A 27,736-nucleotide genomic window follows, 5' to 3' on the forward strand; every position below is an offset into this window, starting at 1 on the left:
ACCCTTATGAAACAAACAGCAAACGTCTGGGACGGTTAGATAAGGCAGTGAACATTACTCGGTACGTTTGTTATTGAGCACCACCTGAATCAGCAGTATTCGCTCCTCCTCCCGTTGCTCTCTTCTCCTCAGTGGATCTTCAGGTTGCGGAAGTGGTCGAACGTGGCGCCCAAAGCCCAGCTTGCCTCCACGTTGTTCACTTTCTTGGTCAACTAGGAGGGGAAATAGGAGGGGAAAAAAAAACCCAACACCAAATCACTCAAATGCCTTTTTGTATTTATTGAAATAAAAAAGTAACAACAGAATGTCGCGTGTAGAATTTCTGTTTTTGTCTACTGCATCTGTGTTATATTGTGGTCTGGGGCATCATTTATAGAAAGGTTTTTTTTTTTTACAAACCTCATGCTTGACACAGAAAATTGTCCAGCTCTGTGCCAGGGTCAGACTTGGCATACTGTTTTGCAGAGTATTGGGTCAGTATATTTTTCTCTCAGCCATGACTGCTGTGTCAAGGCCTCCTTCTCATTTAGGGATTATATTGAAACAGTAATTACAAATACTAAATGGAGGGCATTCATAGCTTAATTAATCTTGCTCATGTGTCTTCGAATGGGAGTTGGAGTATGATTTATATACGACTGGTAAGACTGCATAACTTCAAACGTGCGCACTTGATTCTATAATGCCCAACCATGCTTTGAAACACGATCTTGCTGTTGAGTTGAACATGGACTACAAGTTGCCTATATTTTTATAAATGAGGCCCCTGATCCTGTTGATTGTGTCGTGTATGACACTGCCTTACCTGCAGCACAGTGTTCTCCTTGAAGCCAAAGCCATCCTTAAGCAGACAGGTGATGTAGGTCATGTCCATACATAGAAAAGGACTAATGGGACGGTACTTGGTCATCTTGTTGCACACTGAGCAGACAAAAGGGGAATCATGTCTCTGTTAGGTTGGATAATCAGTCATCTGTATGCTGCTGTGAGGGTGAGGGCAGGGTTTCGGATGGAGGAGGAGAGGACAGAAGTCCAGACCATTGAGATGCACACCGTGTCTCAAGTACAGCAAGCTGCAGATCTGTCACAGTAATGATGCATCGCCAAGCGTTTCAGGACTCTGTGCCCGACTCACCCTCTTTAGCTCTCTTCTTGAAGTCTCTGACCTCCAGCATCCCTCCTCGGGCCCCATCTGCAACACGGGGTGATCGGGGTCATTTGCCTCTCATCTAAAATGCTATACCATTCATTACAATGAGAGCAGGACTACACGCACATTTCCATAATACTAATAATAGAGCTTGTGCCCTTTCAGCTCGGACTGGCAGAGGATAGTGATTTCTCTAATAACTACACACCTATGGCTCGTCAAATCCACAGAGACAGGTGCTGATGACTCATATTTCACGGACTCTGTCTAGAATTGGAATGGGGAATAATGTCCTGCTGGCTCTGTGTAATTATGTAAGGTGTGTACAGTGTGTGTGTGTGTGTGTACTAACCGATAAGGCCTGCATCCACAGCTCTGTCGAAGTAATAGGAGAACGCATAGAAAACATTGCTGTCTTTGAGCTCGTACGGCTGATGGATAATCCCCCTCACAACCTTAAGTACCTCTTGATAACAAAGCTTGTATCCTGCATAACCTGGAGCAGAAACAGAGACGGTGATGTAAATTACGCACCTTATGTTGGGAACACATTAGGAAATGCTGCGCAAGTCCATTTTGATGGGTTTAGTCAACAATATTGCCCATGTTTAGATGCTTATATAACATTTGCAATTTTATGTATTTTGTTCAAACATGCACCGGGTGCCATATATTTACGACAGCGTTTTTACTCTGCGGCTGTTTGTACTCGGTTGATATGAAGAAACTTGCTTGCAAGGGAACAAAGTCTCACCATCTGGGATCCCACTGACTTGATAGGTGAGCCCTCCAAAGCTCCATTCATCGCTGAACTTCTTCGGCAGACACGAGCTTCTGAAAACCTGCCAATCCAATCCTGTGAGAGTACAGACAAGAGTTTTATCTTCTGATTGGCTCAGCGGCCGCACACCTGGTCACCCTGGTTTTAGACAGTGACTCAAGAACCGAGATAGTTACTAATAAGACAATTTTCTCAAAAGCCCTTTGGTGATTCATTGCACTTCACATCCTTTCTCAGTGTCTCATTGGAATTGTTGATTAGAAATTAAGATTTCAAGTGCATCCCACAAAAACGTCTTTCTCTCTCTCTCTACTTGGAGAAAACAGGGAAGGACAAAACATTCGGGGAATCAAGGGGATACTTGGAGAATTGGCTCACTGTTGTGTCTCGGGATCCTTTTGAGACACACTTACAATGAACAACACTAGGACTCAGCAGAGCTACAGCTAATGGCAACGGAGTACCTTTCATTCATGTACCTTCTGCACCCAAAGCTCCCAGTGTGGCCAGTCGCGCCGCCATCAGTCCGTTCCCCAGGTAACTGGAGGGAGTCACAGTGTTGTTATGCAAAACCAACCAGGAAAGAAAGAGACTGTCATGTAGCATGTAAGTTACTCTGAAAGTAGGCCAAACAAAAGCCCTCTGCATATTATCCACATCCTAGTGACTATACAAACAGATTAAGTTTTCATGATGAAAAACCTTTCAGAGGAGAGTTTTGAGTTGTTTTACTGAAAATAACTACAACAACTAGGTCAGTTCACTGCACACAGAGGTTTCATTCAGAGTCCATGTGTAATGCAACTGGTCTATTCTGGAGGCCAATTAAAATATTGTGAATAGAAGAGTTACACTCAGTATTTGGGTAATACGGAAGTTATCTTGAATAAGGATTAAGTCAGGCATTAATTATATGCAATCAAATATAATTCAAATCCTTTTTTAGCACGGCTGTCTCTTGCAATTACACTAATATCTTGCTAAAAGGACAACTAACCATTGCATGGGCAGCCTGGGATTAGTATGTCACTTGAAAGCAGGATATTATAGAAAATCATCTATATTTGCATTAATTAATAAATCCGTTACCTGTGAGTGTACAATTCATATGTTGAATTGAACATGTCAAATCTGGCAGTGTAATCAGCAGTGGGAGCACTTTCAACAGTTTTCTACAGAGGGATATGAAGTATGCAGATTACACATCACAAAGGGCTTAAATTTAATTTGCAGAGAATTGTCTAAACATGCAAATGACTAACCCTCAATTTTGGCAGGAAAGTGATCTGCGTAGATCCTCCACCCAAATCCAAGATTCCCACAGTCTTCTTGTTTTGCACATTCAGGTGACCTAAAAACATTTCACACGACACCTACTTTAATCCAGCAGTTGACCCAGCAGTTGACTCCACGGCGGAGGAGAGATAATCAGTTACACCTTAGATGCTATCTTCAAAAGGCCTATTTTGGCACGGGACGTGTAACCAGAAAGTACAAAATCTCAATGTTGAGGTTGATAAAGATCACACCCATCCCCTTTTAAGGAAAGGAATTGTGTTCAGTTACACTGTAGGTGTACACGCTCAGCTTCTGTCTACCAGTGAACAACGGTCTATAATAAGACACCGTGACAATTTCAGCTGACACCGAGTTATGCTTAGATATATCTGAGCTCATAAGACACAAGTGCATAAATAGTCCAGGCTTCATTTAATAATAGAAGAAAACGAAAATGCTGTAGACCATGTAGACACGAGTTTTCAGACCTCACCTGTCAGAAAGTTCACAGATACCCAGGCCAGGATTCCTACATAACAGAAATTAGCAAACAAGCAAACCAAGAAAGAGAAAACAGTCATTTCAGGGGGAACTTACAAGCTCAATTTTAGAAATGATAACCACATATTTTCGTAAAAATTACAATGGTTACAGCATACAAACATTAACAAGTGCAAACACTTGAGCAAGAGCTATAATTCAAAAAACAAGTTTGAAATGCTGACAAATCAATTACACTGCAGCATAACATGTGGCCTAACACCATAAATTTTTTTCACCACGTAATTACAGCCTTTTAAGGTCACAACAACTTTGTGGCCAAAAGCAATTCCATTTTCTAAAGTGTCATCATAAAAGATAGCAATAATCTACTGCAATTTAGTTAAATGACTTCCGTAAACAAAGACTTCATAAAGAAAATGCATAGCACGCTAAAACTGGGGGAGAGGGATGACTGATGCCACCTACGAAGCACTGCAGAAACAACTTGAGTGACAGTGATAGCTGACGAATGACTTTGAGTGGTGCTTGTCAGGGCCAAGGGTGGGCAGACGTTACCTTCGTTTGTACCGTTCATTATGCTGACGCTGTTGTCTGGGACCAAAAAAGGAGATTCGTCAAACACGTCTTGAACCTGAAGGAGAAGAAGGAAGGGAGGGGAGGGGAGGCGAGGGATAGAAAGAGGGAGACAGAGAAAGAGAGAGCACAAAAGAGCAAGAGAAAGAGAGCAGCAGAGCAAGAGGGAGAGAGCACAAGGGAGCCGGGGAGAGAGAGGAATGGCCTTAATGTTATCTGCTGTAATGGTAGCTCATCCAGAGGTGCCCTCCACTAGAAGGGATTAATTAATTCCCCCAGGGGGATTAATAAAGTATCATTTATCTCCCAAGGTGCCCCCAGGCCATCCATTACTACCTTATCCCCTGCACAAGAGCCTTCCACCCTAAGCTCACTCCACCACTCTGATAACAATGCTTTTCCTCCTCTGCCTCTGTAGTACCTGTCATGCCACTGAAACCTCCTTTCACTTTCTGCCTGCTCCCTCACAGGCTAAGAAGTTGCTTTACCCTTCCTCCCTTAGCAGTGTCAGACAGTGTAGTGTCCAACATTTTCCCCCATTAAACACACCTGCACTGTACCTTATCTCAGCCCCCTCGTCGTCTAAACAGTGCTCCCAATGTTCAGTCTTTGTATCTCATGTCTAAGTGTCCATGCAGCCCTTTACCTGGTCAAGTAGAGCCTCGGCTTTCTCTCGGGGCAGCAGCCGGAGTCCAGCTGTGGCCCTGAGGACCACCGGGGTCCTCTTCCACTCCAGACGAGGGACGGTCTTCTTGGCCACCTTCAACAACATCCTCACTGTGTGCCCACCCTTTAGAGACAGACACACAATGCTAAACACAAAAAGAGCACTGCACTGCACAGCAGAGCAGTCTTTTGACTAAAAGATAAAACGGTGGCTGGTTGGAGCTGAGAAAACACTTGAGGTGTCATGTGTCGGATGTGGCTGCTTCAATCTTCACTTGCTTGTCATTTAGCTTTTCTCACTTCCTACTTTCCTTCATTACCAAAGTGATTCCCTGCAAAGGCAAGTTTTTGGCAGCATTTCTGTATATGATATAGAGACAGCGGACCTTTTCCTTTGGTTCAATATAATTGATTAAATTTGACAATGAACTCACCATTTCGGGTGAGTCAGCATATGCTGACAAGCCAGGCTTTATGGAATGGAACATCTCATTGTCCAAAACAGGCAGCTCCACTAAAAGATACAAGATCCCCCCGTATCAAATATGCAGCAGCTATTAAAAGCATTAAGAGGTCTAAATCTGCTTAGCATACATATGCAGAATATATCTCCTTATTCAAGACAATGCATGTTGAATTTTATTATTTGAAAAATAAATGAATTAAAGTACAATCTATGCAGTTTGCAGTTTTACATTTGCAGTAATAGTAATTAAATAATTAAAGAGTACTAATTTGCAGTTTCACAGAACTGAGAGACTGTGAGACAAGAGAAAGGAGGGTGATGAAAGGCAGAGAGATTCAATGCCATCGCATCTACCTGTCTGCTAATCAGCATTGCAAAACTGCTTGTTTGCATTGTAAATAAACTGACTTCATTAAATGTTTCACAAGCCATGTTTGTACAACACATGACAAAAATCCTCATCATCATTTAAAGCATTTCTCATACTGGCTACTGATATCATGCAATCAACAGTATTTGAGTGAAAGAGTAGAGGGAAGCAGAACAGAGTAATCACTACACTACCTGAGTCAGTCTGGATGAAGGTGTAGACATGGATGCGTGTCCCTGTGCTCCCTGCATCAAACATCACCCCATAGAAGATGCGGCTGAAGTTGGCTGGGCGGCTCAGACTGGGAAGGATGCTCCCGATGCTGTTGGTCAGGTCCAGGAGAGAGGTCTTGGCCTGGGCACGGCTCAGCCCCGCTACAGCCAGCAGGACCAGCAGCAGCAGCGCGGGCACGACGGGCCTCATCTTCACTCTGGAGGATCAGCAGAAAACAACAGGTCTGAACGAACGAACTGAACGAAGCAGCTCAGGGTAAACAAGAGGACCGAGTGTCGCTGCCTATTCTTGAGAGATGTTAAGTCGCGGGGTGACAGGCAACAGAGGAGTAAGGAGCAATCAGATGAAGTTATTTACTCTGGCCTTTGACCACACCCTTTTAGTCATTCTACCCAACCGCAGGGAAACATCCCGAGATCAGTGCAACCTCTCTACCTGCTGAGTCGACTCCTGCAGAATGGAGTCGATCTAAAAAAAACAAAAACATAATTTCACAGGGTTGGACTTGGATATAGATCAGCTTCAAGAGTGTTGGTAGGGGGCCTTATAAGAAGAATTCAAATATCCTTTTCCTTTGATCTTAAGAAGTTCAACCAATATTCATTAACCTGACCAACTGTCTAGAAAACTGAGATCCAACACAATAAACAATGATGTCTTAAAGCCCCGGTCAGGCATTGCCGTATGACAAACCCCTGTTGAAACACTGTCACCCTGCTGCTGACTTTATTTACATAGAAATCCATTGGATTATAATCCAATGACTAGCAATTTACAATGAATGAGCATGTAGGGGTTAATTGTCTTCCTCAGTTACAGGACTCTCTAACCACTAGGCCACCCTGTCGCCTTCCCTTTATTCTTCATTGATGATTATTGAAATGCTTCAGAAGCTAAGTGGAAGCTATATGAAGTATCGATCTGTGACATGCTTGTCTTGTGATATGTGATCCTTGTCTCTGTATTATGGTGGTACATCCTATGCCGTGTTATGTTGTTATGTGTTTTATGTAATGAACACTTGCTGTGGAAAAAGATTTTCCTCCATGGAGAACATCTATCTATCTATCTATAGTTAAAAGAATAGGTTCATTCCTCAGTTTTTATTTGCATCTTGCAAAGGGAGTGTACTCCTCTGTGTGATCTTTAAAATGTTAATTCTCCTAAAAAAAGATGGGCTTTATCAATCTGAGCCTTATTGTATGACTGAGATCATTGTCATGTCTGGTCTGGATGTACGCTCATTCAAAATGGTTTTCTGTTAAAAAAAGATAGAAACACAAAATGACAAAATGCACCAGCATCTATTACTGAGAGCTGTCATTTCAGTCTATGTGTATTCACTGGAGGACACTGCCAAATCCGGGGGTGTTTCGGTGCTCACAAGAACTTACCTTTCACAATCCTGCACTCAAATGGAAGCTGGAAAAAGGATTCTTACAATCCTCTCTGCATTTGAATTAGCAATGATTTCTATAATGGTTTCATAAATTAGTGTTTGATAGGACTGACAGTATGACATGAGTTTTGAATTTTTTGAAGTTGTAAAAGGTTAATTTACATTTGTAATGCTTGTAAACAATGGAATAAAACAGACCATTGCTTTGATATTGAAATATTAAGGTTCTGTACTTTACAAGGAGAATCCAGAGGCTGCTTCATTGACGATGAATTAAAAACTGACTATGGGTTTTATATCTAAATACACTTAATTTCATTGTAGCATTAACAGATATGAACCAGAAAATGTTGGAATAAAATCTACAGTCACAGAGTCCATAAAGTTAATAATCCATTGTCAGCGCTGTCAATGATGCAGTTTCACTGTCAGTGAAACCGCTCCAGGATTTGTCTCTTGATAGCACCAAGGTCTCTAGCTTTGAGAGAGACTCATAAATCTAGTCTAGGAGATTTTCATTTACAGAGTATTTCTGTATTCTTCCACTGGCAGGATATTTGATATTCACTTACAGCACTATTTCTAGAAAGCTCATGTGATAATGAGTATGATCTAAGGCAACAATGTCTGTGACAGCTAGCTAGACTTGTTTGGGCTTGTAGCTTAAGTCAAGTCCATAGCTAACGTTATCAAATTGAATGATTAAGCAAATTAAACACCATGGTATGTAACACTCACAGGTTAAGTTAACTGTTAACTAACGACAGCTAACTGGTTTACTAACGTTACTGTAATCTGTCACTTCACTGACTGTTATCCAATAGGTACAGTAAGCCTGTTACCTTGCTTATCACCTTTTCTCTTCCCTCAAATTATGACAACACCCTGCTACATACCAGATACACTTAATTTGCAGTGTTATATTAGGATTCATGACCAACTAACGCTAAATGAACGTTAGCTTAGCTTCTCAGCATATTCAGTCAACTGATATTAGCAAGCTAAGTAGCGAAGTTAGCTGAGCGAAGTTAGTTGGCTGCCGGTTACAACGTGCTCCTCAAAGAAACTTGAATTTTGAACAAAACTACAAAGACCTGTGCCTATAAAATACAGAATAAAACCTCTGTTGAAGAGTTATCTGAACGCTAAACATAGTTCATGCTCACCATGATGTCCGACTAGCTACTCTTCTCACAGCTGTTACCGTGACGTCACCCCTGTTATGATAAACACCAGCAGTTGTTTTCAGCAGCCTCGGTCTCAGAGATTCATGTCAAACTGACAAACATGCTGAGTAGAAGTACACAAACAGCCCACAAGACCAATGTCTAGCATGCTCGATGGAGTCAAGGGGAAACCATCAGTAATTAATTTTCTGCCAGCAGGAGCATATTTCTAATGTTTTCATTTTACAGGCAGTCAAAACAGAGGGATCTTTTCAGTAGCAAAATTATAGGCTGTGTATTGCTGAACCACAAATAAGTCAAGTTCAAATGATGTGGCCATATATCTTTCATTTTTGGAGTTCATTAAGCTGTTACCAGGGAACTGTTTCATAACAAATCGGAATACAGCTGTTATGAGACAAATTACAACTTGTGTGATGTGTTTACTCAAACAATGAACTGCAAACACAAAAAACGTCAGTGTTATCTTCTGTAATCTGCTTCTTCTTAGAGCCACATCTTATTTGGTGGCCTCAAGACCTTAAAACTATTTAGGTAACAGTCAAGGAGACAAAGTTTCTTAGATACTTTGGATCGAAAGGTGTCTAACAAATAACTATGGTGCAGCTACAAACAACTTATTCCAAGGAATTTCACGATAACGATTCAAAATAATATCAAGTGTCAGGTTTTATCACATGTAACACAATGCAATACAAATTCTCTACCATACACGGCCAGAAAAAGAAAGCATCACTGTGATACTACAGAGCAAACTGTGAACCTATCAAATTCAAACACACACTAAACACACTCTAAACCAGACACTGGACAGTACAGGACAAACAGTTTGAGTACAACAGCTGGAACCGTAATTTAAATTTCACTGGAGTGTTATAAAATGATGATGAAACATGTAGCATTTGTTCAATTTATCTCCTTTTCAAATATCTACACAATGCTGATACACAGGGCAAGTGGAAAAAAACAGCAGAAACTGATAGAAGAACATTGGAAGAGCTTTGATTTCTCTGAGGCAGAATCCTACATCCTTTGCTTGATTCCTCCTATAGGTTTTGAGAAAGGTGAAGGCAGAGTTCACAGGGGATCAAAGAAATGACCGACTAGACCATGGTCTTTCTAGTCAGTACAGAAAATTAACATAAGGAACATGATGGTAGAAAATACAACCCCCTTGGAGACTCTGTGACAGCATCATTCATTGCATCAATTCAGTTTATCTCCCCCTTCTTGTGAGAAGAGGTAGCATGTGGCTTATATTTGAAATGGACAACTTGTTTGTGCAACATCGTCCAGGTTGTTCAAAGTAGCAGAACCACCGACTAATAATCCTGTAAAAATATTTCTAAACGGTAACAGACTTGCAACCTTTATCGATAACCCCCCTCAGGCTCCTTCTTAAATATTAAGGCATATCAGTAGTCACTGAAGGTTATGCTGGATGTAATCACACATCTATTCTTGGTGCACTCCTGTCAATTTAGCGTCCCATGGTTGGCATGGTAACAGCTGGGCTCGTCAGGGTGGCATCCTCAGCCTTCCACTGTGATGTCACCGTCTTGATCTGAGTGTAGAACTGGATGCCCTGGTGATAGAAAGAGACAACTACTGTGACAGGCAGCCACCCAGAACATTTCTACAGGGGAGTGTGTCTGTATTGTGAAAGTATTTTGTTTTGATGCGTAGTATTCGATGTTGTAACACGTGATGCAGCTTGTTTCTTATTTACCTGCTTGCCATAGAAGTTGGTGTCTCCTCTGAATGAGCCTCTGGAGCCGGTGAAGGAGAACATGGGCAGGGGGACGGGGATGGGCACGTTCACGCCAATCTGTACAAAAAAAACATAAACACACATGATAAGTCACCATAATATCAAGAAGTTATGATGCATAATTACTACAGGAATGCAAACACATCTGGGGTCAAAATGTGACAAAAACCTGAAGACACATTATAGCTAGTGGGGTTCAGTGGACATACTCCCCCAGAATTTTTTGGGGAAAAAAAAACAAGTGTTTAAGAGCCTATTTCTAGTATTTCTTTTTTTATATAAGAATATATGAAAAGCTCTTTAGGTCAAGTTAATGGCACCACAAAATTATTCCAAGAGTAACTTTGATTCAAAGGATGAACATTTAAAAAAAAAAAAAAGCAAATGGAATGAGCAAACTGGGGTAGAAAATCTGTATTAAATGCATCACTTTCATGAACACTTCCAAGTCACTGCTTTGAGCCATCAAGTCACTCCACTGACTATTCCCCACTTCATGTGACGTAAACTCAGCAGAAACTGCAGTCACATTCACAACCGTCACATTCACAAAGGGAGGGGAGTAGTCACAGCCGAGTGTGACACGGATGGAGGGAGAAAGAGAGATGCGAAAGAAAAGAAACACTGATAGAGATTTTGACTGTCGAATTGTGTTTTTCTGGTCGTAAGACGGCCAATAACCCCCCAGTCTCGTATGTTTAAATTGGTACAGCCATATCTTGTATATCTGGCCCGGTCCCAAGGATTCCAATTGGATAATTGTTACACCCCTAGTAAAGATAGTCAGTACAGAATGAATGAGAGGAGTGACAATGAATTATTATGGATAGAGTGAGAGAAATGTGGAGAGAAGAAAGGAGACAGAAGGGAAAAGGGCAGAGAGCAAAAACGGAGCATTTCCGTTGGAGCCTCTCTGCTCTGCCTGGCAGCGGGAAGCCAATGTATTAGCCGACATCCAGTTATGAAAGATGACGGCTCTGATGCTGACAAGATCGTCTGACTCACTTGGTTGAATCACAGTCCAATAAAGCGATATATAACAAGTGTTTCTTTCCTCATTCTCAAACTGACACCACCCCCACCTTTTAACCTAGTTTGTCTGTTACATAGCTTCGGGGCGGCGTCTCTCACCTGGCCGACGTCCACCTCATGTGTGTATTTGCGTGCGGTGGCTCCGTTGCTGGTGAAGATGGCGGTGCCGTTGCCGTAGGGGTTCTTGTTGATCAAACCGATGGCGTCATCGAGATCCTCGGCCTCCAGGACTACGAGCACTGGGCCGAAGATCTCCTCCCTGTAGCATGTCATGTCCGGCTGGGGAGAACAGCACAGTGAGTTTCCCCTACCGCTTCATGGTAACTCAAAACCTAACCCAATTCCAGTTCCTGTCTCACCGTAACATTGCCCAGGATGGTGGGTCCTACAAAGTTTCCATTCTCAAATCCCTTGACTTTGACATTTCTGCCATCCAGCAGCAGCTTGGCTCCCTCGTCCACCCCGCTCTGGATCAAAGAATCCACCCTGGTCTTGGCTTCAGGAGAGATCAGGGGGCCCACGTCTGCCCCAGGCTGATCGCCTTCAGGGCACACACACACGCACATAAAATTAGGATATAATTTCCCCTTACACAGGACAGTTGTCATACACCCCAGTATTTTATATCAAATCCGTGAGAACAAGCTGTATTCATTTTAGCAAAGAGATACTGTTGAAATTACCTGCATTGACGCGCAGTGCCTTAGAACGCTCCACCAGCTCTGGGAGCCAATCACGAGCCTCGCCCACAAGAATGGCAGTTGACAGAGCCATACAACGCTGACCAGCCGCCCCAAAGGCAGCGCCCACCAGCTGGTTGAGTGTGTTCTCTTTGTTGGCATCAGGCATCACCACACCATGGTTCTTGGCACCCTAAAATGCAAAAATGTAGGACATGGCTCTGTAGGATTTTTCTCTGCAATACGTTGTAGGACATCAAACAGATGCAGAAAAAGGCTAATCACATATTTAACAAACCTCAGGGATTTGCAGCCAAGAACTAAGCTTTAGTCTTGGTGAAGCAGCAAGAGCAAATGTTTTTGTCCGTAACAATGGGCGCCATGTGTAATGTGTGGGTTATCATGGAAAATAACCGTTTCTACCCAGAGAGATAGATAATCACAAACACAGAAGTAGCATATTTAGCCGAAGGATGTTAAAATGTAGTGTTGTGTGTTCTGGATGTACCATGTTAGACTGCACTCTCTTGCCGTTCTTGGAGCCCCGCTCATAGATGTACTCTCCCGCCTGGTTGGAGCCCACAAAGCTGATAGCTTTGATAGCAGGATGGTCACAGATGAAGTTCACCGCTACATGAGAGATACAAATGGATACTGTAAATCCAGTCCTCTTCTTCTTCACTGCACCCTAAAGGCACAGTGGCCACTGATACAGAGTTTAAAATGGGTCTCTCTTGCCTACAGCATTTTGGTGAATTACTTAAAGACATAGGTGCCACACATTATGCAAACCACCATCTACATATTGCCAAAGGGTATATCATTAATGTTTAAATGATCTCTGGACCTTGCTTTTTGCTCAACACACACACACACACAGCTTATTTATCTGCATCTGAATAAAGAGACAATTTAAAAAACAAACACTTCTTGCTACCCCTTTCCATATTTCATGCTAACGTTGTGCAGTCTCACACACACACACACACACACACACACACACACACACACACACACACACACACACACACACACCTGCATGCTGGCCGTGGATGATGTTGAGTGTGCCATCTGGTGCCCCAGAGTCCTGGAGCAGTTTGGCCAGGAGCATGGTGCATCCTGGGACCCGTTCAGAGGGTTTCATCAGGTAGGTGTTGCCACACACCATGCCAATGGGGTACATCCACAGAGGGATCATGGCGGGGAAGTTGAAAGGAGCGATGCCGGCGCACACACCGATGGGCAGCCGGTAGGTGTAGGTGTCCATGTCCTTTGTGATGGAGGGCAAGGTTTCCCCCAGCATGAGGGATGTAATGCTGCAGGCGTGCTCAACCACCTCTAGGGGGCCAAGAGGAGGAGAGAGGGTGAGGCAAACCCCAGGGCCCTCATTTATCAACATTACGTAGAAAAGGTTCTAAATTCTCTCTTACGAATAAAATTTAGAATGTGCATAAGTACAAAAAAAAAAATCGGTATTTATCAAACGTGCGTACGCAAACCTGTAAGTAACCTGCCTTGATAAATACCACACGTTCTAAACCACCATCATACTCGTGCACAGCCACTCATTAACATAAATTTACGCCCCCAATCGATCATATATTGTGACAACCTTCCCTTTAAATGCAGCAGGAAATGTCACTGATATCTCTTCTGTGCTGAACACGGCTCAGACAAAGAACGCAGGAGGAAGAATTTACAGATGCAGACATTGAATTATTAAAATTATTAAAAATTACTAACTGAGGTTGTGGCACCACAAAGTACTTTCTGGAACACTCGATGGTAGATTGATAAACAAGTGAAAACATACAGCCTGTCAGCAGGTGTGAGCGGCGGCATTAAACAGTTTTATCAGCAGAGCAGTGGCAGAAAAAAAAAAAAAGGTTTTGACCTGAATCCAAAATAATTATAGTCAACAAGAGGGACATTGCTGCAACAGGCGGAGAACAGACTGAGACCAGCCTGTCCGATGTGGACCGGACACCGGATTGTGATACATAATTTTCATTTGAATATATTTCTCTAAGCCTGCAGGTCCTCCCTGAAGAAGAAGGTGGGGCAGAGGTCCAATAAAGCAAAATCTACTGAGTCGCCCCTCATCGCTTTCAGTTAAAAAGTTGGTGTGCTCTCTGAGAACGCGCTCCATGCGCAATGCATAATGCTCCAAATCATCCATCAAAGCAAGATGAGCCATTTTGCGCACACAACTATCAATGTCTTATTGTTGCCTTTTATGATTGCCTATATCCTGAATTTCATCACTCATACTAATTAAAATGATGATTAGTCGATTTAATTCAGTATGCTTAAATGGACTAGATAATATAGTTGAACAATATGCACTGTCGAAATTGTATATGAATGGTATAACATGCACTTTTAGTCTCAACTACTGAAGCCTAAGGAATTTTATATTAATAATTATGAAAATGCCTATTCATTTGATTGTCTGTTCCTGTCGTTCTTGGTGGTCTTTCATTTTCAACCGCTTGGTGCTGTGCGTAAGAATGCTCAGAGCTGTGCTTAAATTTACGCACGTTCTCAAGCATAAGCACAAATTGATAAATCCGACTCTTTGCTTAGAAATGGTCATACGCATGGTTTACACGCATATTTGTACTTACGCACTCTTGATAAATGAGGGCCCAGAAGAGTTGCAGCATCTGAGAGATGAGCTACACAGTGAACTAATGGATAATACATGTTGGTGTCTATGTTTTATTCAACATGATTTAATGTACACCTTACAGTGTATTATCCAGTTTGTACCATGGCCAAATCTTTTTTTCTCTGGAGGCCAAAGCTTAAAAAAAATCTGAGCAGTTTCTATTATTTCTTGGAGAAAACAGTTTTTTTGGTCTTGTGAAATCAAGTTGGTCCCTTTGCCAGCACTGTAGTAAATCTCTGCAATGCTGGCAACCCACACCTGCCAACACAGCCTGGCCTTCAGCTGATAAGTTAAAGTTAGTAACCCAAAATGATTTGGGCATCCCAAAACTGGGCACTACACTAAGGAGTACAAAAATACTTTGGCAGCTCCATCTTGTAGTGAGCAAAATATATATTTCTTTTTATTTTGGAGTTCCAATGGCTTTTTAATTTGTCAACATCTCTGTCACTGATGCAAATCTGCTGATGTCAACAATCGCGTCTCACTGAGAGGAACTGAATAATAATGTTTGAATAGCTTGTAAATAAAGCAGAGCTTTACAAAAAGGCATAAAACCCAGTAACAGTAAAATACCAAAATGGTCACATTGTACTGTTACATCTAACGTTTCTATGATCCTTGCTTTATTAAACTGGGCATTTTGAAGACTTCTTGAAAATCAATTTATGCAAGCCTTTATATGCTGGGGGGTGTCCAGTTACGCAAAAATAATGGCCATCCTCAAGCCACTTAGGATCGAACTTTGGTATAAAAGGAGTAACAAATGTACAGACTTGTCGTCGGGAGATAAGAATATTATAGACAACAGAAAACAAACAGTTTCAATAAGGGAATATGATGTCCAACATCCATTCACCAGCCTTCACAATCCAACAGCATAGCTGGGAGCCAGGGCCATGCTTTACTTACGCAGTCCTCTAAATACGTCTCCCTCAGCATCGGCAAGGGTCTTGCCCTGCTCCAGTGTGATCAGCTTAGCCAGCTCTTTCTGAAATATCAAGGGGGGAAACCTTCTGAGCAAGAGTTCAAGACATCAGCAAGGAATAATTGTTTAAACCATTACACATATAGCTACTCCCTTGCTCACCAATTTGTTCTCTAGGAAATGGAAAAACACTGATCGATGATGAATTAAAAAAAAAAAAGTCTGAGGCATATGAGTGAGAGAGAGAGAGAGAGAGAGAGAGAGAGAGAGAGACATTTCCTTACAATGTTATCCTTGATGAGCTGCTGGTAACGAAGGAAGACCTGCTGCCTGCTGAGGATGGAGGTCTCGGACCAGGACTGGAAGGCCTTGGAGCAGGAGTCCGCCGCTGCCAGCATCTCTCCCTCGGTGGCTTTGGGAACCCGTCCCACCACCTCATTAGTGGCCTGAGGAACAGGAGACAGCCCAGGACAATCCAGTCAGGTTATATTACACTTGACTGAGAGCAGGGGAAGTAATCAGTGTTATTGCTATGCATTAGTCCATCGATATTAATAACCCAATTTTTATTTTTTGATATTGTTGTTGATGTGAAATGTTTGGGGAGTGCGAGTAGATGGCTGCTTTAGCATTCTATAATCATCCATCGCTGCGTTGCTGGAGGCAAACACTTGACAAGGAAATTGCCAGTGGGGCTTATGGAAGACATAAATTCATCAACATGCATTTTCAGTTCAACTGGCTGTGTAGAGGGGGTTCAAATTGATCAAATCCAGACTCACTCCCCCCGCTCTACAGCTTCATGCCAAGTTACTATTACAAAGTTCCACTGGTATTATATACAGCACATATCTCGTTACTGCAGGAGCTGCGTGGGTTAGGTTCAGTTCTTCATCCAAGCATACTTACAGGGTTGTGAATGTCAAGCCATTCAGAGGTGTTGGACTCTACAAACTTGCCATCAATGAACAGCTTGGTGGTGGGCTGGAGCATTATTACAGAAACACAAAAATTACAATGATTAAATTCACTTCCTCTATGGTTACATCACCACTAGGGCCATTTATGTAATCTATCCATCAATACATAATCAAATATGATGCATCATTTTAACAAATTCCATACAATATAAACAATCTGTGCTGAACAACAGACAATTCATCCACTGATGAGTTATGAAAGCTGATGACTGAAAGCTCTTACCACCGAGGAGGAGTAGCACATGCGGCCCAGCTGGAGAGGGGCCTGTAACAAAATAAGACCAAGGCATTAGAGAACTTCAATTCATATTACAGTTCTCATTTGCTTTAACACGTTTTCTGAAACATTGTCAACAGTCTCAAAACTGCAAGTGCAAACACTACAACAGTTTATACTGTGTGGCACAAAACTATATTTCACCTGCAAAAGCCCCTAACTCTTAACTCCTGTTTCAAAAGTAAATTAATCCATCAACAAATCCAATCAATGTCACCAAATTTAAAGTCCCCCTTATCACTGCTTAAACCAAGACAGACAAACTGCTAACTACTGGCATCAATATGACACAATGTACCCTGAAAATGTGTTCTTTTACTTTATACCATATTGAGACAATAGCAGCCTACTGGAAAATACTGTCAAATTGTCATTTTTCTATGTAGCTGACTGCATAGTTTTGCCGTCAAAGATTATGCCACAAAAACACAAAAGTCAACAAAAATATTTATTCAGTTTTCCCATTGCATACCTTTACAGTAAAATACAAAAAATGCAAGCTTGTAATGCAAGCTTGTATTGTATTTGTCAATTTATTTTACACAATACCAGATCACTTACGTAATATGTGTGTGTGTCTCAGTTGACTGAATGTTGGTTGTACTATTTTGCATGCAAGGACTTGCACTATAAACATATGTATAAATGCATGCATTCAACCGAAAAGCAGCGTAATCCATTTTGATCAATACTTCAATACTAAATACTAAATGTGCTTCACATTTGCATTTTGTGTAAAAGCAGAGAAATGATATAGTGCTGTGAGCAAATGAGTTAATGATGGTATGGGGTAGTAGATAATCATCCGAGGATTATGTGTTTAAGTAATTGAGAAAAACGAAATTTCTAGGAACAGGAGCAGTCTGTTTGCATAATTGACTCGTAATTCCTGTTCACGTGATGCAAATAAAACCTTACCTACCCAACTACTTTCGGCCATGCATAAATATTACATGCCTGCAAGCGAGAAGGAGGGGTGACTGTCTGCAACGTGTGTGGAAGGCAACGACTTTGTTAGCTAGGTTCGGTTAGCTCTTTTTAGCTGCACACAGCGTCTAACAAAACAACGTTTCTATAAAACAAGAGCACGAATTAGCTTTACCTTCTTGTTCACTAGGGACCTGGCGAGAATCGCTGCCATTGTTGAAACTCGCTTGTTTCTATTCCTGCTTCGGAGCCCTTGAACCGACCCGAAAGACACCCGAGTGCAAGAGAACTTTATGTAGCAGCAATCATGCAGTCGAGCGGCGGACAGAGGTGAAAGCCAATGCTGCGCTTTTAAACGACCTCTACGTCTCCACAGTCTCGATTTCAGTGATTAGCACGAGTGGAGATGATGTGTAGATCAGTGAAAGCTGCGCGTAGGCATTCTGTTTCCGTTAAGCGTGGGCGGGACAAGCTCAATTTAAGAACCAATCAATTCGCGCAAATTACCAGCCGCCCTAAATTTTATGAAGCTGATTGGCTGCTCTACAAAAGCAGACCCAACCACCACTGATTAGACCCGCCTCATCTCCGTTACATATCTTTCATTGGTCCAAAGTCAAACTGTGTTATTCAACCTAAAACACCCCCACTCAGTAACTTTGGTGTGAAAAATACAAGTTTATGTTGCATTAAAAAACGTCCAGTACTGCCAGCATAAGGACCCAGCACTTTTAATACACCTTCCCGACTGGACTAAACGCATTTTTTGTGGGGCAAGGAAACTCTACCTAGCTACTCAAGGTAACGAACACCTAGTGGCAGTGACAGTTTCCATGGCAACATACACACAGGCGACATGGAGTTCCTATACTGGAGTTGTCATGACGTTGCAGGGTGGATTGAATCCATAGGATATCCACAATATAAAGTAAGTTTAATTCACCTGACTAAAACTGAGATAATACAGGCTATGCGGTTACAGAGTAGCGTCCATCAAGCTGTCAGTATTTCAGTTCTCAACGCCCTAATCCATTTATATCGCAGGCATGTTTCACGGAGAACCTCATCACTGGAAGAAAGCTCATTTATGTGAATTGTGTCTACCTTCCAAGACTAGGGATCACAGATTTTAAAGATATGCAGGTAAGAAGAAGAAGAAACTCTTTTGTTTGTAAGTTTCAGAGAGACTAGTGTCAGAAATTGGAGATTGATGTGATTATGCAAGCATCCTGTCTGCCAACAGCGCACAGCTCCTCTCTCTCCTCTCTTTGTGCCAATTACCAAACAGTGCTGTTATATCTTTAAAAATGGCAAAGATGGTGGCTCACACAACTTTCAAATGCTCAAATTGGTGTTTTAGCATATGATGTGTAACAAAATACCATGCCACCGTTCAATATACAGTATGTTAAATATTATGTTACCAATATTGCACCTCAAAGCTCTCTCCAATGTGTGTTTCAGTAAATATAAGATTAGTTGGTGCCAGCTCAGTTGCACATCACATTTGGCAGTTTAACATGCTTCTTTTTAACAGTGTGACATCCAATTAAAGTTTGGATTTGGAACTGAGCATCATTGCCAATAAACACCAGATAGATCAATTGTATCTCATATATGCTGTTTACAGTCAGGAGGATTGTTTTTGTTATCTCTCCCTCAGGTCAGAGCTAAATGAGCCAAAAGTGCCTTTATGTACTCTGCTCCCTCTTTATGGAGCTCACTGTAAAATCAAGCAGAAAATCTAAGAATAAAGCTTAAAGAACTGTTCTCTCTTGGTGACTTTAAAGTGATAATGAAGGATCCTGAGACAGATTGACTCAATAAGGAGTTGTCTTTGCTTTATTTAGTCAGGATTAAAATAGGTTTGGCCTATAAGCCAGTATACTGTTTTGATAGACTGTTGCCTTTTGGAGTGCTTATGTAGAAAATGTCACCTTTTTCTGTCTTTTATGTGATTTTAGCTTGATATATTGTTGTCGATCTGCAACTTTTTTTTGTTTCTTATCATGATGCTGCTTTCTTGGCCAGGTCTCCCCAGAAAAAAAGAGGCTCTTAATCTCAGTGGGACTAACCTGGTTAAATAAAGGTTAGATAAATAATATATATGTTATCAGAGAACTCAACCCTGCCGTGTGCCCCGCAGGTCATCTCTGCTCGCGTGCGTGAGCTGCTGGGGATCACAGAGCCCCTGTGGAGCCGCAGCATCGCTGACCCTCCACGGGACGGCATGGGGCTGTTCCTGGAAAAAAAGAGCCAGACAGGCGAGCAGGCAGACAAACTCACCTACCAGCAGTTCCTGGACGACAGGCATCAGTGAAAACCAGAAGTCAATCACAACAGTAAAAGAGTACAGCAAAGCGCAAGGCATGTCAGTGTCATTTCCTATCGACTGTTAGCTCAGGATGGCTGTGATGGGACAGTAACTGTAGGTCACATGCAGGGCTTGACATTACCACTTGCCACCAGCCAAGTGCTAGTGAGTTTTGGGTGTGGCTGGTAAAACTCAGTTATTCTACTAGCTGTTTTTGCAGGTAGCCAACCTATGTTCTTCATATCTTAGCATGAAAATTACTTCAGCTACCAAGAAATGTAATTGGCAAGTGAAGATTTGAATCTACTAGCCACTCTGGACGGTTGACTATAGTTTCGTACCATGTGGTCTAATGAGGAGACTGGATAGTCCTACTGTAACAAAGACTGACAGCAACACAGTGTCACAGTTACACATCTAACACCAGTCATTATGTATTTTTGTACACTTAGAGATGAAAATCTGTTTGAGGGCTCTTGCCATTCCAGTTCTGGATAGCTATGAATGCTTAAACCACTTACACTGAGGCTATTCCTATTGATCTGAAGTGCGTCAGTTGTAACTGGATGGAGCTATTGATCTGGAGTAGAGCTCCTCGGGGTAATTCTCTGGATGACAACAAACATCTATTTGGAAGTGCCAAGAGGCCCAGGAGCAGCACAGGCCATTGTTCTTGGGAATAAAAACACTGAGTGTGCGACTATCCCGTCCAAGAAGGTGACTGTGCCGCTGTAATAGACCTATTCATGTGCACCTTGCCAACTTGCACTAAAGGCCATACGACCCTGTGCATCTGATAGTGATGGGTTCGGGTGCCAGCCAGACCCTCAGGGAGCCAGCGCTTTCAATTTAAGCCAACTCGACACTTTCTTGCCAACAATCTATGTAATGCATGCAGAAATATTCAGCTATACTGTAACATCCAAGCTTGAAAAACAGTGATTTACCATAAAGTGTATAGGTAGACCGGCCTACTGTAGATTTTCACCTCAGTGGTTTCATGCAGAAGAAGATGGGTGGTTTTCTGATAATATAATCTTATATCAAGTTTAGGCCTACACTGGATATTGCCTGACATATTTTCCTAAATTGCTAGATTAAATATCTCTTCATTAGCATTTTCCTTATGATTGACTCCTGCCTATCTAAATGATTACTGATTGACTAACCTTCTTGCAGTCCTACTTTTTATTTTTTAGAGAGAGAGAGAATGTTGCGTTTATGGATAGGCCTACTGCATTTTCGTGCAGCAGAGTTCAATCTACATGAATAAATTATGATTCCTGCCTGTGAGATAGGCTGGGAGGCATTGCATCTGTCTATGCACACAAATGGTCTCTGTGCAGCTCGGGGCGCACAAATTACCATTCCGAGCACAGCACCTCTGGTCAGAAATGGAGCTGGATCGGTGGCAGCGAGAGGTTGACAGTAGTCCGGGGGCAGAAGAGGGGATATATGGCAGCAACCTTTCAGTCAATCTGGATTAACTCAACACTGAGCCCTGCGTCGCCAGAAAACCTCGTGAAAGCGATACGAACATCTGGCTGGATTCAGCAGCACACCAGTCACTCAGCGCTGTAGATAATAAAGCAGCCTGTCGCTACAAAGGCGTTTTCTCTTCTGGAGGTGCATGCAGGCGAATGCGCAGTAGAGGCGATCCTGCACAGCTGCAGCCTCAAAGCCATACCGGGACCCTTCAGGTTACGTTTTCTGGTTTTTAACATAGGCGACGGCGGGCTGTATTTGTCGGTGAGAATTTACCGGTCGGAGGGCATCGGAAGGGAATCGTCCTTTATCTGTTGGTCATGGATTTCTTGAAGGGCATCGGTGGTTTCGCAGGCCGTCACACGCTGATGTAGGAGCCAAGACGCGCGTTTTCGGGACACCTGAATTATCTCCAAGAGGCACCGTCGGTCCTGTTTTAGACGAGGCTCCTTCAGTATGCTCGTAGCCCCACTGGGAGGGAATAAGCTCCAAATCACCCTCCATTGACCTGGGTTGATGTTCCATCTGCAAGGTAAATTTAACATTTTATAGGCTGGTGTGAAATGGTGTGAATTATAGCTCCTGAACTCTTTTGGGAAACTGCCTTTCAAGAAGCGCAATATACTGTTGACTTGGAGTAGTTCTCCCAGGACCCATCTGAAAAAAGGTGGAGAATTTCCCTTATGACAGGGGTTATGCGTATAGGCTGTAACCCGCTAGCCCAGGACCTGTACCGCAAGGTCAAAAAAAATCTCCTCATTTGCTAAGGAACGCGGTCAGATAGCAATTTTATTTTTAGTATCCACTTGGCTGCATGCTGTTTTTTCTACAGGTGAAACTGAATCATGCCTAATGCGCCCATTACCCAGTCCGCTCTCGGATGCATGCAGGACAAGATTGATTTCAGATGTGAAATGTTTGTGTGTTTTATCATATCTTTTATCAGCCTAAAGAGGGACCGGTGATATCTGCTGCTGTAATGAGGTGTGTGCTCTGGTTAAACCACGACTGATATGCAAATTACACGTCAATCATTCACTTGGTAAGGTGTGATAAAGTCTAAATCAGGCCAAGTAAGAAAATTAATTACTGGTTAAGTATGTAGGCAGGGAAATATAGTGCCAGGTGACTGATGTAGACAAGTGAAAATATTGTCCGGGAGATTTATAAACGATGAGGTATAATGATCTTGTTTAATGTCGAGTGTTAGTTATCACATATCTTATTATTCATGAGTGCCTGAGGCACCATTGTAACTGCTACACCACTGAAACCAGGCCCACGCCTCATTTTACTGCCTCTATTTGCTCTTACTGCTATGTTAATACACTCAATGATGTAGCCTGTGCCGCTATCTTTCACTGATGGAAAAGAAGTGATATATGGTTCTACTACAGCAAGGCTTTGTGCAGACAGGCTCTGTACTCATTGACCCAAATTTTGCTCCGCACACAAAAGAAGCTTTTTCTTTTTTTTATAGAATCGTTCTCATTCACATTTCGAACACACTGAATTTCAAGAAAATAAATTCACATCCAGGCCTATCAGTGCAGGCATATTCACAAACTGCATGCACACACACCTGGCCCACATGCTGTGTGTGTGTTTGTGTGTGTGTGTGTGTGTGTGTGTGTGTGTGTGTGTGTGTGTGTGTGAGAGAGAGAGCAGCTTTTTTGATTACACAACAAGGAGAAGGAGAGAGAGCATTATACATTATTTAGCCATTTTGTTGCTGTGTGAGGGAGAAAACAGAAGTTTTTGAGGGTCTCCAGAAAAGGGAAAATGAATGAATGGGTGAATTGTGATCATAGATTTAATTCTGGCTGTCCTTGAGAGCCTTTGTAATAGAACATGATATTTTCACTAAGAGAGGTCTGGATTCTGCATATTATTTTTTTTACGGTTGCTGATCCTGATATGAAGACATTGCACTGTGTACGATCACAATCATTGACAGAATTGAAAATCTATACACTTGTGGGCCAAGTGTGGAGAATATTCACTTGAGGAGGTCATATTGATATTCAAAGGTGCTCCTTAAGGATTGTGCATTCCTCTTTCAGGAAGAAAATCCCAGGTCATAAGCCCTTCACATCAGGGGGTCTGCGCTGCTGTGGGAGAATTAAGGTGTAAAATCAATGTACAGCATTTGAATTTGGTCGGTTCAGTCTCCTGCTCAATACAAGACAGCAGCATCTAAAATCTGGATGGTGTTTTCTGTGTTCGTTGTTGTTGGACTAATGGGAAGCCTGCTCTAGTCATGGAAGCCTATCTAGCCTATCAAGGTAGCGCTGAATTTCCTCTGATACTGTGTGAAGGAAAACACTTGGAATTACAAGGGGTAGTTGTAAATGCTGATGAACAGCACTTCTATTGATGCAGTGGGGTCTGCTTAGTATGCTATCCCCTGGCACACACACACACACGCACAGTCACAGACATTTGTCTGGCTGAAACAGAAAAATAAATTAAACTACATCAGAGGTCCATCCAGCCCCATCTAGCCATTGCTCTTTTTTATTTATGCGCAAGGCTGGAAGAATGGTAACAATTCAGTCACTCCCAACATTGAATCCAATACTGAATTAGCTGAGTATACAATCTCTCCTTTTTTTCTCATCGGTACAGAGTTAAGTAGGTGTCATACATGGTAGAATGAGTCTGCAGTGGCTTCCAAGCAAAACCTCTGCCATTACCAAAAACAAAATTGTCAAGGTATTTTCTTCCAGAGAACAGTCTTTGTTGTAAATATTATTAGGTGATCTGAAAATGAGCCACTGATTACATCTCACCCCAAACTGACGTTTTCTGTGTTGCCATGGTATCAAGGCTGTCACCCAAGAGCTATCGCATTCTAACATTGGCAGGGAATTTGGCAGACTCTGTAGGAAAAGGGTGTCACAACGCACATACCCACATTCACAAACACAGATGTGTTAGTTAGATGGCCGTAACAGCATCGATGTTTGGTCAGGATGTTTGGACTTGGGCTACAAGAGCATTTATCAGACACAATAGAATTTCTACCAGCTCAGTCAAAATTTGATCCACTTCAGCAGATGCAGCAGCTCCATTTGGTCTCATAAAGTGGGCAGGCTGAGTACCCATTTCACTGTTTTGTCGATACCCTTTTACCATCATGTATTGCAGCATCAGTTTACCTCCTTGACACAACAAAGCTTATTTTTGGCAGTAGCAGATATCCAGCTGCTTTCGCTGTATAACCCAGGTGAGACACTGCCATGTGCCATTATGCCGGCCTGTGTGGAGGCATACCAAGCAGACTTCATCTCATTAACTTCCCCTCTCAGGGCTGCTTTCCCTGATTCCCTGCCCAAACGTGGATTGCAGAGGCTTTCTCACATGAGCTCCAGCATAAGTTAGACCATCTGAAAACATATCCCCCATGACCTCACCGGCCGATTGGCATGCAGCATGCTGCATAAGGCTTTTCTTGGCGAATGCTGCCCCAGGGAGAGCATAGATATCCTCTCCTACAGTACACTGCTGCTGCGCATGAATGTCTGTCTCCATAGCTGGGGGTTGTTGTGTAGTGAGCTACCTCTATTAGGCACAATTCCACCCACTGGTGTGTGTGTGTGGGTGTGTGCTGTCAGTCTGTGCTCTGAGATGGAAAAGACCTGCTCAGAGGTAGTAAAGAAACATTTGATTGACTAAGAAGGAGATTATCGTTAAAGCATCAGTAGATTATCTGCTTTTTTGTTTATTTGTGGCCCTCCCATGTCGCCTCACTATAATGAACAGCCCAACCTGTAGGATAATGATTTTCCGAGGGAGTGACATTTAAAGATGAAGTGTGTGATTGATGAATTCATTGATTGATTATCTAGTTATTTGTTCATGTACTTGATGAGTGTGACCTTTTATGCAAATCTCTGTGGAACACCCCGTAATTAAATGCAAATTAGGTAGACAGCAACAGATCTTTCCCGCCCGGTCTCTGCGGCGATGGGGCTGTCCTTTTGTCCTCACAAAACGAATTTCGTAGGGATTACCGTTGCAACCATTCTCTTCACGTTTGGCTGAGTTTTCACCGGCGAAAAAAGCCCCATCTCCGCAGAGTGAATCAATATCACGTCCTCAGCGCCATTCTAGTCGGGAAGTAGCAGGTCTTCTCCGCCTCATTGCACATCCAGAGGCTGTGCCACTCAGAGCAGAGCAGAAGGTGGTTGGCACACATTCACACAAACATGAACATGCACACACTCCCTTGAACACTCGCATGCACCTCCTCTCTTGTACCCACTCCCTGATATACACAAACACGCAGACACACACACACACACACGCACACATATATATATATATATATTCTCCCTTCCACATGGGTGCTTGCACATCACTCCACATAGCCTCGCAGTATTGCATGACACTGAAGTCATCTGCCATCTTTAAGCAGAGTCATAACAGCATTTAACAATTGCTCTACAGTCCATTTCTCAGCAGCTTCACACTGAGATCTCTGCGCTGCTGTTCCCCTGACTAAAACGCCACACCAGAGCCGAGGCAGCGCACTTGTGTGACTTGGTAAAGGGGGTGAAGTTGTCCCTCGTAAAAATGGGTCAGGAAAGACATTGATGCATGGCCGCTTGATCAGCAGTATTCATGAAAATGTCATACCTAGTGTGCTCTCCCAAATGATATCATCCCTCCCCTTGCTATTATGGGCCATTTTAACGCGACCTCTTTTCTCCCCGCTTGTCAGGCTGTGATACATTTTATACAGCTGTCAAAATGCAACTGTTGTCAGTGGATGCCACCAGGCTTCACTCCCTTTTAACATGAAAAACATGCCCCCACATGGCTGCGTGTCACTCACATTCTGTCTGAGGTATTCTTCACTCTTTGACATTTTCTTCATACTCTGACTGTCAAGGTTATTATACTGTGAGTTCTGTGTCACAGCTCTGGTGCAGCAGAGGCCTTTGAAGCACGAAGTAACTCGGTTGGCTGGCCCTTTGCTGAGGCAAGATTTTTATGCACACTCTCCAAGACCAAACGTTGGCAATGGGGGCATTACCAGCAAACCACAGAAAGCCATAATCATAAATCAGCCATTCTGTTCTGTATTTAAAGGTTAGCCTTTGTATTTTTACTACAGTTGTGGGATTGGATCTCTTGTTCTCTGTGTTTGATTGGATTGGTGTTCCTTTCTGTGTGCGGTAACAGGACACCCAGAGGGATGAATATTGCATGTTGAACAAAAATGACAATAAATTTCGTTTCAAATATAATCAGGGCTAATGTCACACCAAATCGGCTTTATTGTGTCGTACTCCTGCACAGTTGTGCTCTGAGCTCCACTTTCTTAGTTTTATGACATGCTATATCCCTGACAAGGTCTCAGGATTCATCAAATGGATCCCTCCTTATCCCCCATCTCAGTTGTGTCATAAGTAAGAGTAGCAGCAGAGAGAGCAGAGAGAAAATCAATAGCCAGGCATAGCACATCCTCACGGAGGCAGTGGGCCCCATCATCCCTTTCCATTGGCGATATGATCCTGGGAGACATCAGTCTAATTCTGATGAGGCACTGGACCGCCGGTCTAGACTTTCATCCCTCTGTACACAAACATGAAAGGACTTGCATTATCATATCAAAAAGTAGGATCAGCAGAGCAGGGGCTAAAAAGTAAAACTGTCGCGATGTTATTCTGAAATTCTGCAGGTGAACAATTATTTTAATGTCTAATTGAACAGCCTCTATGGTTTGTTCAAGCATTGACTTGTTTAGCTCCCTGCTCAGCTTGGATTCTCTGCAAATCTCAGCTCTGAGTTGTCAATAATATTTCAAATCTAGTGCGAAAGCTGACATCTTAGCTTTACAGAGTAGAATCCCCCAGCGCCGTTTTAGGAGGGGATTTCTCAGTGCAGGTGTGATAGAGATTACACAAATTACAAACAATCACCACATTTCATGCTCTGCATTTCCAAACTGTTTCATAAATAGCATGCCCCCCTCTCTCCCTCTCTCCCTCCCCCCCCCCCCCTCTCTCTCTTCACCGGTCTTGTTTAGGTGTATTAACCTGACTGGAAAGCCAA

The 27,736-nt window shown here is 42.6% G+C and overlaps 2 protein-coding genes across 3 annotated transcripts; both read right to left on the reverse strand.

Moving 5' to 3' along the window:
* Positions 1 to 79: 79 nt before the first annotated feature.
* entpd5b (ectonucleoside triphosphate diphosphohydrolase 5b) lies at positions 80 to 8,632 on the reverse strand. Of its 2 annotated transcripts, XM_071912449.2 has the most exons (14): positions 8,588 to 8,632; positions 5,983 to 6,218; positions 5,387 to 5,466; positions 4,933 to 5,076; positions 4,269 to 4,344; positions 3,703 to 3,738; positions 3,194 to 3,282; positions 3,021 to 3,103; positions 2,411 to 2,472; positions 1,905 to 2,006; positions 1,503 to 1,646; positions 1,136 to 1,192; positions 806 to 921; positions 80 to 212 (listed from the first exon to the last, which is right to left on the reverse strand). In XM_071912449.2, exons 2-14 carry the CDS (start codon positions 6,209 to 6,211, stop codon positions 129 to 131), a joined length of 1,302 nt encoding a protein of 433 aa, XP_071768550.1. In that variant the 5' UTR covers positions 6,212 to 6,218; positions 8,588 to 8,632; the 3' UTR covers positions 80 to 128. The 2 variants fall into 2 exon arrangements, 1 of the variants encoding a protein (XP_071768550.1); XR_013507436.1 differs by lacking the exons at positions 80 to 212; positions 8,588 to 8,632 and having other exon boundaries at positions 885 to 921; positions 1,136 to 1,237; positions 5,983 to 6,313.
* A 627-nt stretch (positions 8,633 to 9,259) lies between these two features.
* On the reverse strand, positions 9,260 to 18,202 carry LOC139922021 (methylmalonate-semialdehyde/malonate-semialdehyde dehydrogenase [acylating], mitochondrial-like). The gene is made up of 12 exons (XM_071912456.2): positions 18,050 to 18,202; positions 16,894 to 16,935; positions 16,600 to 16,674; positions 15,975 to 16,136; positions 15,675 to 15,753; positions 13,127 to 13,429; positions 12,600 to 12,721; positions 12,095 to 12,284; positions 11,771 to 11,952; positions 11,511 to 11,690; positions 10,338 to 10,436; positions 9,260 to 10,193 (listed from the first exon to the last, which is right to left on the reverse strand). Exons 1-12 carry the CDS (start codon positions 18,086 to 18,088, stop codon positions 10,089 to 10,091), a joined length of 1,578 nt encoding a protein of 525 aa, XP_071768557.2. The 5' UTR covers positions 18,089 to 18,202; the 3' UTR covers positions 9,260 to 10,088.
* Between the last annotated feature and the right edge of the window lie 9,534 nt (positions 18,203 to 27,736).

This window comes from Centroberyx gerrardi, chromosome 18 (assembly GCF_048128805.1).
Source record: "Centroberyx gerrardi isolate f3 chromosome 18, fCenGer3.hap1.cur.20231027, whole genome shotgun sequence".
NCBI classification, from domain to species: domain Eukaryota; kingdom Metazoa; phylum Chordata; class Actinopteri; order Beryciformes; family Berycidae; genus Centroberyx; species Centroberyx gerrardi.

What these genes read in the sequence shown, in the direction of transcription:
- entpd5b (XM_071912449.2), bottom strand. Translation starts at nt 6,211, where the DNA reads ATGAGGCCCGTCGTGCCCGCGCTGCTGCTGCTGGTCCTGCTGGCTGTA. An exon ending in GGGAGCTTTGGGTGCAGAAG is followed by an intron (nt 2,007 to 2,410) that starts GTACATGAATGA and finishes GTACTCTCACAG; the next exon opens with GATTGGATTGGCAGGTTTTC. An exon ending in CAAGAAGAGAGCTAAAGAGG is followed by an intron (nt 922 to 1,135) that starts GTGAGTCGGGCA and finishes TTGTCTGCTCAG; the next exon opens with TGTGCAACAAGATGACCAAG.
- LOC139922021 (XM_071912456.2), bottom strand. Translation starts at nt 18,088, where the DNA reads ATGGCAGCGATTCTCGCCAGGTCCCTAGTGAACAAGAAG. An exon ending in CATCCACGGCCAGCATGCAG is followed by an intron (nt 12,722 to 13,126) that starts GTGTGTGTGTGT and finishes TCTCTCATGTAG; the next exon opens with CGGTGAACTTCATCTGTGAC. An exon ending in CCATCCTGGGCAATGTTACG is followed by an intron (nt 11,691 to 11,770) that starts GTGAGACAGGAA and finishes TGTTCTCCCCAG; the next exon opens with CCGGACATGACATGCTACAG.